This window comes from Chamaea fasciata, unplaced genomic scaffold (assembly GCF_029207755.1).
Source record: "Chamaea fasciata isolate MVZ Bird 193981 ecotype frontalis unplaced genomic scaffold, bChaFas1.0.hap1 SCAF_2, whole genome shotgun sequence".
Lineage (NCBI taxonomy): Eukaryota > Metazoa > Chordata > Aves > Passeriformes > Sylviidae > Chamaea > Chamaea fasciata.
In genome coordinates, this window is record NW_027094087.1 from 75,233,432 (window position 1) to 75,251,484 (window position 18,053).

Here is an 18,053-nt window from a genome sequence, read left to right on the forward strand (position 1 = left end):
TAATTTATTCTTGGAAATCCTTATGCCTTGTTCCAAGGTTGAATGAAGTGAGTTTTGATTAAGTTTTTCCTCATTTCTCAGAAATGTTCATTTCCCGTGCAAGCAAGCAAGGACATTCTATCCATGTGGCACCTCCAGTCACCGCTATCCACAGGAGTTGTAGCAGCATTCCACAATTTACAAACAGATTAAAAACAGCAAAAAAAGGTACAAACTCAAAATAGTTATCAAAACAAAACAAACAAAAAAACCCCCTCCATTTTGGATTATCTCTAAAAGCTTATTTGTAGCTGCATCACCTCAGCTGGGTCCTCTTTTAAAGTCCCTTGCAGGTTTCCATCAATATTACAGCAGTCTCTCCCTCTGTTTTCAAGTGTCTCCAATGAACATTTAGTTTCTCATTGCCACAAATCTCCCCAAAACCGCACGCCATCTACGCAAGACTAAAACAAAGTTTCATTATTATTTTCCAGTAACACTTGCAGGAAAGGGATGTCTCTGAACAGCTTCTGTGCAGTCGTCTAAAGCCAGTATTTTTAATTAGGCTTCCCTGTCTTGCTCAACATTCCATGCCTCCTTTTTGCTCGGCTGAGGTGGGGTGAGAGCAGCTCTCTCTGCAGCTGCTTCAGTAAATGAAAACAACTAGACTTTGCAGTATCTGGGCAGGTCAGCATATGGCTAGAAATGAGTTTCACAGCAGGCTGTTTTCCCCACCAGGGGATCTTAATGTGAAGAAGATAGAAAATCCCTACGAAGGGACGCGGAATCTTGTGCCGGGGAAGCAAGAGGCTGCACTTGGAAGTGGCTGTCAGTACAAGCTTCACGCTATTTCCCTATCAAATAATGTCTCATCCCCTCCTACAAACAGCTTTTCCGTAAAGCTTTTAATTTTATCTCCCGTATCAGGCATAAATGGGGTGAGCTCTGACTTGGTGAACTGAAAATGTAATGGGCTTGTCTCATCCGTTTATGGCCAAGTTTCATTCAATTATTATTGCAAAATAGAATAGGATAGAATTGAATCGAGTTACCCTAATAGATAATAAATGTAAACATAACTCTAGAGTGCCATTAACTGACTTTAAAGACTACTCCTATAGCAATCAACTTTGTAAGGCTCTTGACAAGAATCACAATGCTGATAAAACACATGGCAGTATAAGACTATTTAAACTCTTAACAAAGCCATGATAATACTAACAGTAAATGAGCAACTCCCATAAAATATCATTTAATAATCACACCCTGATAAGATTTAAAGTACATATCGCCATTGTTATATGAAAAGAACATTAAAGGGTTTTTTCTTTAACACATGTAGCAACCTAACAGGTTTTAATTACCACACCTACTTCAGTGACGAGCTGTTCCACTCAAACACCCAAACATAATATTTACAACGTTGTGTGGTTGTTAAGGATCTTGATGATTGATGGAACCCATTGTGTTGCCATCTTAATAACAACAAATGCAAGTGATTACCAACACGGAAGAGAGAATCTGTGTTTTTATTTTACAACAAAAGGCTGTCCTATAGGGACTTCTTTTCAACATAAACTAACAAACCTGTGCACATGTGAATTTACTTTAGAGCTTGGCACAGAGAGTTGAAAACAAAGCCTCTGCTGCTTTAATGACAACATATTTTTTTGTATTAGCTTAAGAGAACATGAAAGCTGTCAAAAGAGCTGGTACAGTTTTTCACAACCCTGCAGAATTCACCTTGACCACAAGGATGTATCTGAAAACTGCATCAGAAAGATAGGACAGATCTTGTTTCCAAAAAAAAAAAAAAAAAGAAAAAAAAAAAAAGAAAGCCATTGAGTCACTGAGTCAAACAGGAATACAATACATTTCCTGGCACTGCCACTGAATATTTATATCACCGATGAATGAGACTACAAACCAAGTATCTTAACATAAAGCTTTGCCTTGTTAACTGCATGATATGCCAAAACACCACCTACTGTAAATCACACCGTTTAGGACCAGTATTTCTTGTTTAAACATGCTACTTGTTCAGCAGAATCACTTGTGTGAACAAGCATACATTCATGTACACTAACTAGAGCAGTTTCACTATCCATCTGATAAAGTATAATTTAACAACCTCATTATCAGCATTGTAATTTTCAGACTGCTGAAATACTATATTCGTTGCAAATATTATATGGTTGAAACACTTTAACAACATTGCCCATTTGACACTTCTGTCAGATAAAATGCAGATAGTCATTTGTGCATTGATGAACATGCTTTTAATCCTATAAAGAAACTTTCTCTGTCAAATTATAAGCGTTTCAGACCTTGATTTATGAACACCATAATTAAAACCTTATGCCTTAAAGAAAAACAAACTCTTCATTATAACAACAGCTTTCTTTTACATTTTCATCTTTTTATATTTGGAGTTTGCTTTCATGTGTTGCTACTAGCTATCAGTTCAGCATGTCATTTCTGGCTGCCAAAACCAAAAAAGAATATTTCTCTCTATAACCTGGTCAAATCTCAAAGTCTAGGTAAGCATCCAAAGGGATCAATGTTTATTTAATGCTTCCACAAAGCATTTGGGAGGGGTGGGGAAATCTGTTAATTTAACAGGTCGAGGACAACCATCATACAGTTCAGTGCTTCCCATTTCTAAGAAGGCCAGAAATGGCTGTAAAGTCTGCCAAAATACTTCTTTTTCTCCTGTAACTGTCAGAATCAAGAGTTTGGGGAGATACGACTCAGGGGAAAAATAAAAAAAACTGCACCTGTGTAGTGATTCTGGTTCAATTTAAATTTCAGACAGATTCTCTAGAAGGGGAAGAGATTTCTATTTTATGTGAACAAATTAATGCATATCATCCATTCCTTCTTGTAGCATCCATCAGCAGAGCAGCAGCAGGTTTCAGCTTCCTAAACTCTATGCAATTCAAAATTACACAGAATTTACACTAAAACTGCCATAACTGAAAATTATGCAGTTACACATTAGCATCACTCCTCTAATCTCTGTCCCTAAATCCCAGAAAAGAACAATTCATTTACAAGCTAAGCAAGTAATCTTGAACAAAATCCTGAAGCTTTTAAAAAGCAGGATCCTCTGAACTATTCAATGAGAAACTAATTTCAAAGAGGCAAGTCTCAAATCATGTCTTTGCTGCTGAAGTCCAGGTCCCTTTCACCCAGCTTTATAACAAATCTGGTTTGAAGTGTTACAAACATCTTGAAAAAGAAATTAAAAGGAATAATGGCTGAAGAAAGTCTCCCTGGTGAGATGCTTCTGACTCTAGAGGGTTATCTGACTTTTTGGCCACTATTTCCAAAACGAAAAAAGTTCCCAAACTCAGCACTACATGAAGCTGAAAAGCTTATTGTGTAAAAGATCAGGAGAAAATACTATTCTTGCAGATAATGAAGACAACTGAATGGAATTACATTAGTATTGCTCGACAGAGAGGCTGAAAATTCACTCCTCAAATATCATCCCTAAAAACTTCACAGATGAATTTTGTTATCCTTCTAAGAAGCAGCTGTAATACTCGACTGGGATAAAACAGATCATGCTGCCCTCTTGTGCCAGACGTGCACAGAAATCAACCCTTTTTTATTCCTGCAAGTGACACGGGAAGAGCAACATATAAAGCATTCACTATGAAATAGAAAATGTCCACATCTTCCTGCTTTACAGATACTTTGACATTCATGTCATTCCCTTGCTGGGATATGGATAGAAGAGCAAAGGAAGTTTCCAGAGAGCCAAATTCTACACCCAAAAAAAAAGTGTTTTGTGAACAAATGCAGGCAAGTCAGATGTGATAAAACCCAAAATACTAACACTTCAACTACCCATCAAGCTTTCATAATAGCTGTGTAAGTGATGCAGTAGAGATACCTGCTGATAAATTTGAATTTCAGTCATAAAAAAATGGCAATTTTTTCTGAATGCTTGGTAAGACAATACACTTTGGTCACTTAGGATTATCAGCCCAGTAGGGTTAGGCTAAATGCTTAAGAAGGAAAGAGAGAGACAGTCACTTATTAATAAGGTTCTTCCAATGCAAAATATGCAGTAACGTTTAACTATTTTTAGACCTATGCAAAATTACAGAAAGGCGAAATCTGTGTACATACAAATATTCTTGGCTGGGAAGGGAGACAGGAGAGGGGTCCTTTTATTCCTTTTCTCCCTCTCTGCTGTGAAATCCACGTTCCAAAAATACACTGACATTCTTCTATCATCTGAGTAAAATGCTAGTCACTATTTCTTTTACAACCTTCCTCTCCCTATATATTGCTAATGCAATCTGTAAAGAGAGATCTTGGGCTCATGTCTAAACTGATTCACAAAGCATAATGTTTTTAGAAGTAAGTCATCTCATTTATTCACGAAGACTGATTGGATCTACACTGTTGGGAGCTGACAGACATGTCATGATTCACCACGCATTTCCATTTCCTAATGTCGACTCCCTGATGCTCCTCGTTACTCTGCTTCCCCAGTAAGAACTACCAAGAGCTTGGGATGTCTATTTAAGTTTCCTTCCTCAACTCTGGAACACAGATCACCATGTGTTCAAAATACTAGCCATGGCATTTTTTAATTACTGATTATTTTTTGATAAATAAAACAGCAAAATTCAGTTCAGCAATTGCTTCTGCTGAGGTCTTAGAGGTTCCAGACTAATACTGAGAACACGCTGGATGCTTAAATGACAGATATGACATTGCACTAGTAGCTTTGCTAATATGGGATACGATAACTAATAGTTTGGCTTAGGCATTACAATCCCAGCCCTAGAAGAAGGCACATTTAATAATTTCAATTTCTTCTTAATATGTCTTTCACAGACATATTTAAAAAAAGATAGGGGAAAAAATACACCCCACCTCAATGCCAGAAATAGCATGTGAAGTTCTAAGATAAATAAACAGTAAAAAATCTATGTATATCAGACAATGAAATATAGATTGTAGAAATGGATTTCAGAACTGCTAAATGCTGCAATTCTGGAAAAGAACATTGTCCCATTGTCATCTTTTCTCTCCTCTTTTTTCCTTTTTCATATAATGCAGAGATCAGAACAGCAGTACTTTTGCATGCCACCCTGAACAAAAGAAAGATGAAGGGAAAGAAATATATGCATCCTGAAGTTAATCTTCTATTATAAAATATCTGTTGTTTAATAGAAACACACATCTAAGTCACAGCAATGTGTGAACACCAGTGACAGGCAGGTTTTATGAATGTCAGTTTTACAATGCACAGCTAATTAGAGCTTCACAGCGTTACAAAGCAAACTGGTGTTACTCTACATTGTTGCTGATGTTTTCTCTCCAGTTCTTAGCTTGTTGTATGAGCCAGATTTATGGGCATTCTTACAAGATCATTATGTACTCCCTCAAAAAAAAGTTACTGCATTTGTTGCGCACACATACACGAGAGAGAGAAGAGGAAAATCCCTGACACATCAGCACTAGGATTTCTTCTCATGTATGTGCTCTCCAGTAACCCATTTCCTGAGCTTCCCTTCTAATCCTTTCCAGTGGCCTTGAATTTACATTTCCACACACTCACAGTACAAGCAGACCATGTAAAACAGCCCTAAACTTCTGCAGTTGTAGGGGTGTTTTTTAAGATTAAATTGTACATATTTCATTCATCATATCATAGGCATGAACCTATCTATTTCCTGAAAATATTCTTTCTCTGGAAAGAACATTTCCTTCCTCTGAAACAAAAAAGCCATCCCTATATATCCTTACAATTAAATGCCTCCTGGTGCTATGAGAACAAACCCACAACCATTTTTTTCCAAGAGAGTGAAGACCATCAGGTTTCTGTTTCTCATGTAAAAGAGAAACCTTTGGCTGGTCAGTCAGTACCACCCACTTCCCCACTCTCTTCACTCTGCTCCAGCTTCTCCCTCCTTTCTTTTGAAGAACATAAGGATCTGGATCACAGTTTTACAAAATGCATTCATACACATTCAGCATACAGGAGACACCCTGTGAAACTGCTTCAGAACAGCACTGCAAATACAGGTCAATGTACAACACCAAAGCTACAGCTAATTCATCATTCTGTATGCTGCACTTAAAGACAGTAAGATGAACTATCAATAAGCAGTCTAAGTTTGAAACTGAAAAGGACTACACTGTTAAATTTAAGTGTTTAAGTAAAAATTTAGCTTTAGGGAGTATAACTAAAGAAGCAAAAGAACCCAACGACAGTGCAAAAATACCATCAAATTGTAATTGTCCAGAAATGGTACAATTTGTGCAATCAAGGAGATACATTCAATACTGAGGCCTTTTTTTTTAATAATAAACTTACCTATAGGATTTCTGTCAAAAAACAAGACAGGAGCTTTCAAAATGGACTGAAACATTTTGTTGTGCAAATTCTGACCAGAATTGACAAGAACTTGAAACACCAGAAGACTTCTTATTATACCAAATAGTATTGTAGCCACTGTTAAACCTGAAATAAAAACAAACAAACAAAAAACATGAATAGAGCCTCCAAAAAGATACAGATCTTTCAGAAGAAAAAAAAGTTAAATATAAAACTGCACTAAAATCAAATTCTCTGGACTTCTGCATATAGCAAGAATCCAAACTTAAGCCTAGGGGGACTCAGACTGAGTGCAAAACACAGGTACATTGTCAGTAGCTTCAGTTACTATCACAGAATTAATTTAATCAATTTCTCTTTTCCTGTTTGAAAAAATTGGTACTTCATAGAAACAGGAAATGTCTGAGATTAACCCATGAGATAAATATGTATTTATCTCTTAACCCATGAGATAAACATGTATTAAAACTTTCTCAATAACAGCATTATGAAAAAATTCACTTCACAGTGCCATATATATTATTGTGGCTTGCAGAGGTCACTGTGAAGGTGCAACACTTGTCAGCCGGTATTAGACAAGTAAAATACACATGGCTATTTAGAGACAACCTTAAGTTACTCTCAATCAGCCCAAACCACTCACGCCATTCTTCCCCTTGGAAAACACACCAAATCATTTAAATTACACGTCTTTCACACTTTGTAGGACGCACTCCTTATGCCACATGAAACAGTCCTTCTACAGCACTGGTCTGCAGACTCTTTGTCTCTCTTCTGGGCACAACTCTGCTTGCAAGACAAGGGTGCTACAGGGCAAAAAACTGAAGAAAATAATGAGATTGCTCTTGCTCTGTTTGCTGTGCATAATCTCCAATGTGAGTGCCCACATTCCCTGTCAATAAGGGTAGGTCTAAACACAGTGAAGGTCTAAACCTTACTTTTAGCAGAGCTTCCAGGCTCCACACGATCTGCTTCAGAAAATCAGCACAGCTACCTCAGGTCTTGAGGACCTGCTGAAGTTAGACCCCACCTATCAGCAGGGAAACCTTGCCTATTCTAAGGGCAGGTTAAAAACATACACAATTCAGGAACAGCTACAGTAAAAGTGGGAAAGAGGGAGGTTTTTAAATTATGTGATATGGTTACACTCTCCCATCCTGCTTCCTTCTGTATCTTCCCAGGGAACAAAAAAAGCTATCTTCACTATTTCATCTGTCTGCCTGCAGTTAACTGGTTACATTCTGCGAGGAGCTGTTTTTAAGAAAAAAGATGGTAGCTGGGGTGAGAGATTGCCTTGTCCCAGCTGCTGTATTCCAAGCCAGGTAAGAGAAGACAATTTTTCCAGGAGTAACTGCATTTACTTGAACAGGAAAGCTGGAGAGGCACAAAGCAGGAGGCTGTGGCACAGCCCATTCCTAAGAGCAGTCTGTGGGAGCAACACGAGGAGAGGGACCACATCCTGGGAACCCCACATTTCTGTACAACTTTACTCAGGCCTGGAAGCAGCTGGAAGCTGTTGGTATGACCCTCCCAGAACAAAACACCTGAACAGACCCAGTGGCTGGGGAGAAGGCGGAACAAGACATGCTTCCAAGTCCTTCACCTAGTCTGTCTCTCCTTTCCCTGTTCAGGAGCTCAGAACCCCAGTATGAGAGAGACAAGGGTCCTTTGCATGTTCTTCTTATAGAAGAGGTGTGGAATTGGTACCTCAGTTCTGGACAACAGTGTTCCCTACTAACAGCAATTTTACTCTTCAAAATCTTTGTCTCACAGGAGCAACAAGGACTAAGAAGAACCTACTACAGTGGGGGGTTTTTTGTTTTTCCAAACACTGAGAATCAGAAATAAAAATGTTATATTGTTTTATACTGTTTAAGAGATTATTGAAAAAGATAAATTGGATTATCATGTATGTCATATAAAATGTACTACCTTTTTAAAGCTAGCTTTGTCAACTTCACTTACAATTTTGTGTAGGTAAGTCAATGCTCTCTGTTCAACCACTGCGAATATCTCATTAAGTCATCTAAACGTTTCAATATAAAGGTAGCTTTTGTTGTTCTCTTGTTGTTCTTTTGTTGTTGCTATCTAGAGCAAAATATTCCTTAAAGGATAGAATTTTCACTAATGTGGTTTAGGCTACCTGGTCAGAGAAAGTGAAATTTGCCACATTTAATCATACTGTGCAGTCCACTGGAACAGTGCACGAAATAAGACATTACACAGAGAAAATAAGAGCCAAGTTTATCTGGCTCCTAAATTGTTGCTTTCCAGGCCAAACACAATGTTTTCTGTCAGCCACCTTAGATCACGTGGATTCCAGAGAACAAACTAAACAAAAAATCCTGCACCTATTCTCTCACCCATGGAGATGTTTCTGAATACATTCAATGCATACTCTTCCGGCATTCCACCTGTTTTCTCACACCAATCATTTACATCTCCATGAAGAAATTACTATGCCATACAAAACCACACATCACCAGGAGTGTTAAACAGCAGAATCTGAGCGAATGCACATGATTTTTCTGTGGCAACTTTTACTACATCTCAGAGCAGTTTTTCAAGATGTTTGGATGCCTGAATGCAAGGATCAACGCCCTTTTCTGAATATTCAGAAGCATAATGCTACCTATTGAAATATATTGAAATTTTTTTTTAACAACCTGCTTTGCATATCCATCTAGGACGCCTTTTAAAAACTTGTTCTTTTGCTATGGCACTTCAGAAGAAATGTAGCCATGCCAAGTTTTAGAACAGCACAGAACAAAGATCCATTTCTAATCCCTCCTGCCATCCATATAATGACTGAAGATTTAGCTCAATGACTTACTACTATGGAGACAATAACCACAACCTTAATGTGACTGACTTTGCAAATACTCAATTCCTGATTTACTTTCCAAAATCCAGACAAAGCAATTAAAGACTCTGCATTCAACCTATTTCTTCTGTCAGATTTATTTTATTTATTCCAATCAATTTAATCAGAAAGCAACACTCAGGCAGGCTTCTAATCTGTTAGGACACTGATCAGTTACTGCTAGAAATCACATTTCCTCATACATTGCTTTGCACCTCTCAAAATTCTCTATCAGATAATAAATAGTTGTTAGACACACACACACACACGTGCATGTGCAATTACCTGCATAAATTCCCAAATAAAAGTTAAGGTCTAGAGGTCCGGTCTCCTTTGTTCCATTATTTCCATTTGTTGTGAGATTCAACTTTTCTTGATGAGTTGCCCTGTGGAAATGCACAGAGAAGATAACATCATCAAATGAGTGTGTGCTGCTGTTTCTAGATTCAACTCTGTTGAAATCTTTAGTTCAAAAGATCTCATGTATTGACGCTGCCATGTGTCACATGAATAGATGCAACTGCAGTCTACACTTCGCATAAAGTTTAAATTTTTTCCCCCACAAAAGAAGTGGAAACCAGAGGAAGATCTGAACTATTCTAGAGCAGGTTCCATTCCCTTTCAATTAAACAAACAGCACTTGACTGAAAAGGCAGAAAAAAACGGCCAGTTATTATCATCAACTTACCAGTAAGAAAGCCACCAGTCCTGGAGCACATAGGCCACCTTGAGCAAGAGAGGCAAATACAAAAATCATCTTACAAAATTAAAAAAAAAAAATTAGAAAATTAAATTTCCTTGCCATTCTTTCAAGCTCTCTGGGAAAACATCACATATTCAGAAAAGTATGCCATCCAGTCTTTCAAGACCAGCAGCAATTTGCCAAGCACATTAGAAGGTGCTCTACAAAGCAAGAAGTTACCTTAAATTACCTTATATGTTAGCAACTACAGGAAAGCAATACACTTTAGCTAACAAAATATAGCAGCTCTTCCTAATGTATGTTAATTGAACATTAAAGAACTCATTTTCTCAGTTCCTAAACTTGCTACAAGATATTCCAAAATGCTTTTTGATTAACAAACTTTCTGATGTTACCAGTCCAGAAATTTGTGTTTACAGGAGATAATTACCAGAAACAGGGTTGAAGGAGGATGAGAGAGGAGAGGGAGGGAAAAACTCCTTCTGCCACCTTTCCTCTGCGACGAGAGGTGACTACAAACACGTAACAGGGTTATTATCTCAAAATACACTTCTGTTCATGTGAATTTGAAATTGTGGGCAGTCTACTACAGAGATTTGATCTTGCTTACCTATCTTTCCAACAGACTCAATTCAAGGACAAACAAGAAGTAAGATGTTAAAATATACAGACTATTTTTTTTACCGCCAAGAAAAATCATTTCTGTGAAATGAATTTGAGCTTTCTCAGCAAGAAACAGAGAAAAAGTCAATAAGGTATCTTCACTCAGCTTCCTCAGCTCACCACTGCTTTCAGTAAGTTTGTAAATAAATTCCCTTGTTAAAAAAATCTTTTACATACCTCCTACAGTCTGCACCACACAAAATATTTGCCTATGCTCTTTCTCACTTTCTCATTCTGCCAAACAGTGACCCTCCATTTAAACTTCTTGCATAATCTGCACTTATCAACAGGTGAGCTGTTCTTTGAACACTTCTGTCAGATTGTCCTCCCACATTCAGTAAATCTCCTTACCCTCCTCAACTGGAAACATTCTGACGGTTTAGGTTTGTTCAACACCCGTTTTATACACCCTACGATTTTGCTCCAAAACAAAGTACAGTGGCTCATAATTTTTGTGCCATGTTGTCATCAAATTAATTATTTCTAGTGAGGTATTGAAATTGTTGAAGTAAGGATCAGCGCAAGACCTCTCAATGCTGGACCAAAATTTCCATGCCGACACTCGTGTACACTACCAAATTATTAAAGAACACCCAAACATTTTAGATGAAACATTACAGCAACAAGTATGCACTATATTAAAAAAATAATCAAAAACTGGGGAGGCGGGGGTGGGCAAAACCTCACAAACCCAAAATACATTCAATACTATTTGTGGTTTCCAAAAACTTACCTGTGCCATAATATTAAATACTATGAGTATAAAAATCACAAAGTAGTTTGCTCCTGCAGTGAAATATTTTCTGTAAACTTTAAAGTTTATTTTTCCCTCATGGCGACTCTCCTCTGGCACAGCAGCCAGTGCATTTTCACCCTGAAAGAAAAAATCCACAGAATAAACCCCATCAACCTTGTAGTTACAGATTCAGACTAAGCCATCTGAAAGTCATGGTTCAGAATTAGCAAACAATTAAACAAGGAGATAAAGTGATTACGCATATAAAAACTTTAAATATTGAACTATAGCTATGACAAAAAAAATTAGTCTCAGTGCACTAATATTGAAAAATCTATTCTGCAAAGCAACACTTCAAGGATTTTATTTGGCATTGCATAACCAAATATAACACAACTTCACATACAGCCAGAAGTATTTACTCTGACCACTATCCAGGTTTTTCTTTTCTTACATACGATCTTCATTTGTAACAGCTCCAGGAATTAAGGCCTCTACTTGGGAAAGATTCTGTTTTCAGAATGCAAATGTGGGCAACCTTTCCTTTCCAGAAAAGCATTTAAGGTAAATATACTCCTACAAGTATGTACCAAAATATTCTTGTAAATATCAACAAAGCATCTGTTAACAGGAAAAACAAGTAAAATGACAAGTGGGAAGTCATACCAGGATTTTTTTTTTTAATTTTTACAGTATATGCAATATAAAAACTAGTGTCAGTTCAGTGGACATTTAACAGTTGATTTTGTTGCCACAAAACATGGCTGTACAAGAGCAGTGGAATCAAGAGACCCAACACACATGAAAAGAGAAATCCAACCTACTCATCCATAAAAGGTGAGAAGCCTATTTTGGCTTTTTGTTCCTCCAGCCACTCCATCTTCCCACTTCTCCCCCTCACCATCCAACAGTCTTAATGCTGCTAAGAAGTTTGGTACACCTCCACAAATTCAGGAAAATTTAAGATTATAATGGAGTTGCCATTGGGACATTAATAATGTAAGTTTACTGTTTGGGAGCATAAAACCATTCCTCAAAAAGGTAACAAAAAGCCCGTAGCTTCTTTTTTTCTTTTTTTAATCTTGCTGCTTTTCATCATAGAGAAGAAATAGAAATAGTATATACCTACAGCAGAAAGGTGACAATCATCAGGGACATACAGGGATTGCTAGTTCCATGGATGCAGTGCTAGCACAAGCCTAGCAGGCTTACAGGGAGCCCACACTGTTTGATGCGAATGCAAACACACCAGCAGAACACAACCTCCGGTACTGAAACTTTAGGGTTGCTTTTGCACTGGGCAGACCAAGAGATAGGGAGACACCTGGAAGTCACACTGGCACCACACAAAGCCTTCTGTTTTCACCAACAAAAGGGCTGGAGAGAGCAAGGCAGTGGTGTACCAGGATTACCCCCGCAGGGCCAGCTCAAGATCATGTGGGTATGTTTATGGGTGTGTTGATGCCAGCCATGCAAACACAGACTTTGTATAAAGCCACAGCTTCTACATGCACTTCCCAGAGCTCAGGATTTCAGGGAAAGTGTCCATTTCAGTTCAACACTGCACAAACACAGTGAACCCACCCACCACAGTGGGACTGGCCCTTTAAAGCACTGCTCTCAAGCTGAAAGAAGCACACTGTGGTGGCTCTGGACACATACAAGCAATGCCCCCAGCACCCAGCAGAGCTGATGCTGAAGTGCACAGACTGACTCTGCTGAGTTTGAACAGCACCACGCTGAGCTGTGAGCTGCCAGCCAAGCAAAGCTGGGCAGGTCCTCCACAGGCGAGCTCTCACCTGATAATGCAATTTGGTAATCCCTGAAATCCCAATGCTGAAGGGAAAGCCCATATTGAAATTTAAGTTAAAAACCAGCCAGACAAGAATCAAGACACTTCTATCCTCTGAGCACTCACAGGTGGTTGTTCCATGGCTCCATCTTTCTGTGAGGACGAATCCTGGGACAAGACAGAGGACTCTGAGAAGGTTCGGTTCCGGGCGGACTTCAGGTTGGGGGTTCCTGGAACTGACAGCTGTTCTACCACCTCCTCATCTTTTTTCAAAAGGGAAGCAAAGTCGATGCCAGATCTCAGGAACTCTGCATAGGTACCTTTCCCCACCATTTTACCCTACAATCAATATAAACTTTTAGTACCTTCATTATATACTTTCCATAAAGGACAATTTTTCTGACCTGTCCATGCTACCTCCAGGGTTCTGCAGTTGCCGGGCACACATCCCACTGCAGTAACTGAGCTGAAGCCTTTATGAGTTCCTCACTTAGAGGAGCAGAAACAAGCTCTTTAGGCTCTGACCAGTCACCTTATGGCAGCTAACAGGGTCAACAAACAAACAGGATGAGAAAAACCCCAGTTACAGCCAGGGGACAATCACCGCCCTGGAGAAGGTGGGAGACAGCCAAACCATGCAGCTTTACGACAGCTTGTTAAACCACACACAGAACCATCAGTCTTTTTATGTTGCTCCATCTCAGGAATAAACACCATTTTCTGATCCTCACAGAACCTTACAAGGAGCAACACTGACCATGTCCACATTTCAGCTCTACCACAAACTCATTTCTCAAGAGCTACTGTAACTTTTAAAGCAATCGGAATGGAAAGAAAAAGAGGGATAGTGTGGTTTTTTGCACCATTGCAATGCGTCAAAAGTAATTTCAAACATTTCAGTGCCCACTCTTAAAAAAAGAACAGGGGAAAAAAGCCCCAACTGCAGTCCTTGCATTTCCCCTCTGCCTCTGAGTATCTGGTATAATGGCGACGGGAAGGACCCAGCTGTACTGAAGGCATGCTCATTCTCAAAGACATCAGAGACTATTACTCAGCCTTAATTTAAAAATGGATTTGTTGCAAAACTAACATAGTTCTTAATTTACATAGAAGTGTAAGAAACAAGAACAAAAGCAAAAATTAACACAGTCTCACAGTATATTACATCTGAAGCAAGGGAAGGCTAAAACTTTATTTCAAAACCAGACAAAATGTTTGAAGAAATAAGTATTATTAGTTCAAGATTATTTATACGCATGATAAAATTCAGAAACAGATTTCTCAGGGAAGGTATTCCAAGAAAAATCAACTTAACTTGAAAATCATGTGCAGTCATAAGTAGACAGAAAATATATTTATGAACTAAAAATTAAAACTCTGTTTTTTCCTTTCTTAGATTAAAAAGGATAATAACAAAGTGTAAGTACAGACAATGAAATCACTTACATCCTTTAAAATCAGAATCTGATTTGCAGCACGGAGATACTGCAACTGGTGAGTGACCAAAACAGAAATCTTCTGATGTAAGGCCTGACAAATACATCTGCAAAGAGATGGAAAGATTAATTAAAATTAAATGTCCTAGAATATTTTAATTATTTCTGGAAAACCTCTTCTATTCAATTCCTCAGTTTTTAAAATAAGAAAATGACCATGCTTACTAGATTTACAAAAAATATACAAAATCTTAAAAAACGTGTTTCTTATTTAGCTTTTTAAGTTTTCAAGGTAGGGAAAAGAAGTATAATTATTTCTGGTCTGAGAAAAAAGAAGAGACAATAAGACATTTCATTAAAATTGTCTTAAAACATTCTTGTAACAAATGTTTATGTCAATCTGAATTGCAAAGAGAGTATTTTTAAAAAATTATACTAAAGGAAAGAGAAAGAAGGGCAAGATACTGTGGAAAATTATGAAGAAATACAGCCAGTAAAAGTAACTTCTTTGAGAGAAGCTTTCAGACCAGCTGTAACACTGAGCCACAGAGACTTCTGGAGAATTAAACAGTACTACTGATTTAAGAAAAAAAAGCCCAAAACATTCCAAAATTGTCCATAAATATTTATTTTTTCCAACTCGTTCATTAAGGCTTAGTTTCATCATCCATCTACTTTCAGAAGTACTGCTCTGTGTAACTGAAAACAACAACTAGGTAAAAAGCCCAATTCTAAGTGAATCACAATCTGATAGCACGTCCCTTTCTCACTGATGATGCAGAGAACCCATGGAAAGCCTTTTCAGCAGGGTCCAAGAGTTCAGACACCTGCTGGAGCCTGCCCAGCACCGCCACAACCTTTTTATCTGCCTTTTAACACCCCACATAGTTCACCTTCCCTGGGATTGTCCACTACTCTCAAGAGGCACACTTTGTTAGACTGTGAGCACATTTAATGCATGACAACAGAACAAACTGCTGCACCAACTCCCATCACCACTGTCACGTTTATTAAATACACAAGCACGCACACACATGCACACAGTCACACGAGACCCAGACAAAGAACACCCAAAGGTTCTTCCCCAACTAAGAATCAATTTAAACATAAAAATGTTTGTGGCAAAAGTTAAATGGGTTCTTCTCCATGTTTAAGCTAAACAGAAATTTCAACATCCTTGAAAATGTATTCCAGGGATAAGCTACCCTCACCATTACAAATTTTTTTCTCTGCAGTTCCAGTTTATGTCCTTTGGTGCAATTTCAATCCACTTCATCCCCAAGGGCCCCTAGACCAATTCATTCCTGTGTACAAAGTCCCTTCATACTTGAAGGGACACTTCCTCCAGACATGAAAGGAAAACAAAAGTAATAAAGAAGTCTCCCAAATAGACTTTTCTTTTAAGTTGCAGACAGATTTCTTTCTTTTTTGCCTCTCTGCCCTTGACACCTGAATGTTCCTGACCACCTATACTGGAGTATGAAGCTGGTCTATACATTTTTTGAAAGGCACCAAAGTGAAACATTATTTAGCTGAGACCTTACATTTACAAAACATAATAGGAGTATTATTTTACTTGTACTGCCACATGTAGTACTGGTCATAAATCCCAGGGCACCATTTCCTTAACAAGGGTATGACATTGCTGAGTCATACTGGGTTTGCTATCCACTACACTCTACACCTGCTTTTCCATATAACTACCACACTACTGATCCCTGCTCATTGTACATTCATGGACTCAACACTCTGCACTTTTCCCTGCTGCATGCACCTACTGATTCACATCCCATAGCCAAAACTTCACAAATACCTGTCCAGTTCCAGAACTGCCTTCAGCATTGCCTAGTTTTCTATCACCTGAAAGTGTACCATCAATGACCTTCAAACATCATCAGAAATACCAGCATCAGGATAGACCTCTCCAGAAATTACACCCTTCCAATTCAACAAAAATAAGGAAAGAGTATTTTAAGTTAACAAACTTAAGTAACAGGATACCTATAATCTATTTGAAAAACTCACTGCGCTTTGACAGCAAACTGCTACACAATTAAAAAATAATTAGCTGGAGCTTTGATAGTGCAGAGCATGAAGCAGGAGACACCGAGAAGGGGGCCTACAACAACACAGTGCTCCCCTGCACAAGGCAGTCTTCACACTTCGTGCATACAAATCCCCGTTTGTTCTTCCTTCCCTATCAGGTCTGCTTTTCTTTGAGACAAGTTTTTCTTTTTTAAGTTTTTATCTCCAAGAAGCAGCTTTCTTTCACCTCTGCAAAATGTCTCTTCTTTAATGATTCTACTTTCTTCCTTACCATTCTTTCTCCCTCTCCTTTTTGGAAGTTCACATGCAAGTTTAACTTTACTCTAGTTAATACTTATATTCATTTCAATGAAAATAACCACTGAGATGAAATTAAAGCACAAGCAGAAGTGCTCACAGGCATAAAGTCTTTGTTATATTCATTTGCTTCCTATTTTCTCTCCCTTCCATCTAAATTTAAGTAGTTTGGGAAAACAACCCCCCAGTTAGTTTTGCACATTTCAAAGTTTACAAAATTAAAAAAAAAAAAAAAGTGTGCTATGCTTGCCAGAGACAAAAACCCCACACACCCTACACAGTCTACTCCTGATGTCTCTACTGCTACTCTGCTGCTTCTGTTTCTATGCCTACCTAGATAATCATTTATCTCATGACAAGTCTCAGTCACGCACAAATATGACTGGTCCACAAAATCCACTGACCTGTTCCAGGCACCAGGTAGCACTGGATGGCTGGAGAAATTCTATAAGCAAACACAGAGAGATGCTTCCTCTGGCACACACTTCCAGCTTCCAGGGCACATATGTTAGGAACTTTCTGAGCCAGAGATCCCGGTGTTCAGGTAGATCTTTGTGAACTTTTTCTATGTGAATTCTGTCTGACACTAGGAATGATGTGCATACCACTCTCAAGAACCGTCACAACGTTAGGTCTGATTTTAGAAGATTCCTAAAGTGTCCTGCAACTCTGTCTATTCTCACAAGCACAGAGGAGAAAGAGAAAAAATCAGGCTATCATCAACTGAGACTGGTACACAGCTCCTGACACTGGAAAAGATATACGGGAAGGAACAACACCCAGAGAAAAGCCTGCCCCAACAGACTGATGAAATACAAATCTCACTCTTAAAAACATGAGTTTTGAGTCAATACCGCTGGTGGGACACAATTTAATTTCTATCTAAAGGTGATCTGAAATCATATAATCTATAGCAATATATAGATAAACAGGGAGAGTAGGAAATTCCTTCAGATCCAAGTGCAATTGAATGATTTTCTTAGAAATCCCAGCCTGCTCCAAACTTCATCATACAAAGAAATGCGCTACTGGATCTGTGATGGTTGTACCTCATTTTGAAACTAGAGGTCTCAAAATATCAGATTTCTTAAAAGTTAATTAAAAGCTATTTTTATTTAAATAAATATAAAATTAAGGTATCTTTTCATATCCACATACGAATATGTAAAAAAAC

General features: G+C 38.2%; 1 protein-coding gene across 1 annotated transcript in view; it reads right to left on the bottom strand.

Annotated features, from left to right (window-relative positions):
- ABCC4 (ATP binding cassette subfamily C member 4 (PEL blood group)) overlaps positions 1-18,053 on the bottom strand; it is a 142,565-nt gene that overhangs the window by 84,791 nt on the left and 39,721 nt on the right. The window contains exons 14-19 of the mRNA XM_066176356.1: positions 14,547-14,643; positions 13,227-13,439; positions 11,306-11,446; positions 9,895-9,932; positions 9,492-9,592; positions 6,323-6,469 (exon numbers count right to left, since the gene is read on the bottom strand). Of these exons, the coding sequence (XP_066032453.1) occupies positions 6,323-6,469; positions 9,492-9,592; positions 9,895-9,932; positions 11,306-11,446; positions 13,227-13,439; positions 14,547-14,643 (737 nt within the window). The remainder of the gene's footprint in view (positions 1-6,322; positions 6,470-9,491; positions 9,593-9,894; positions 9,933-11,305; positions 11,447-13,226; positions 13,440-14,546; positions 14,644-18,053) is intronic.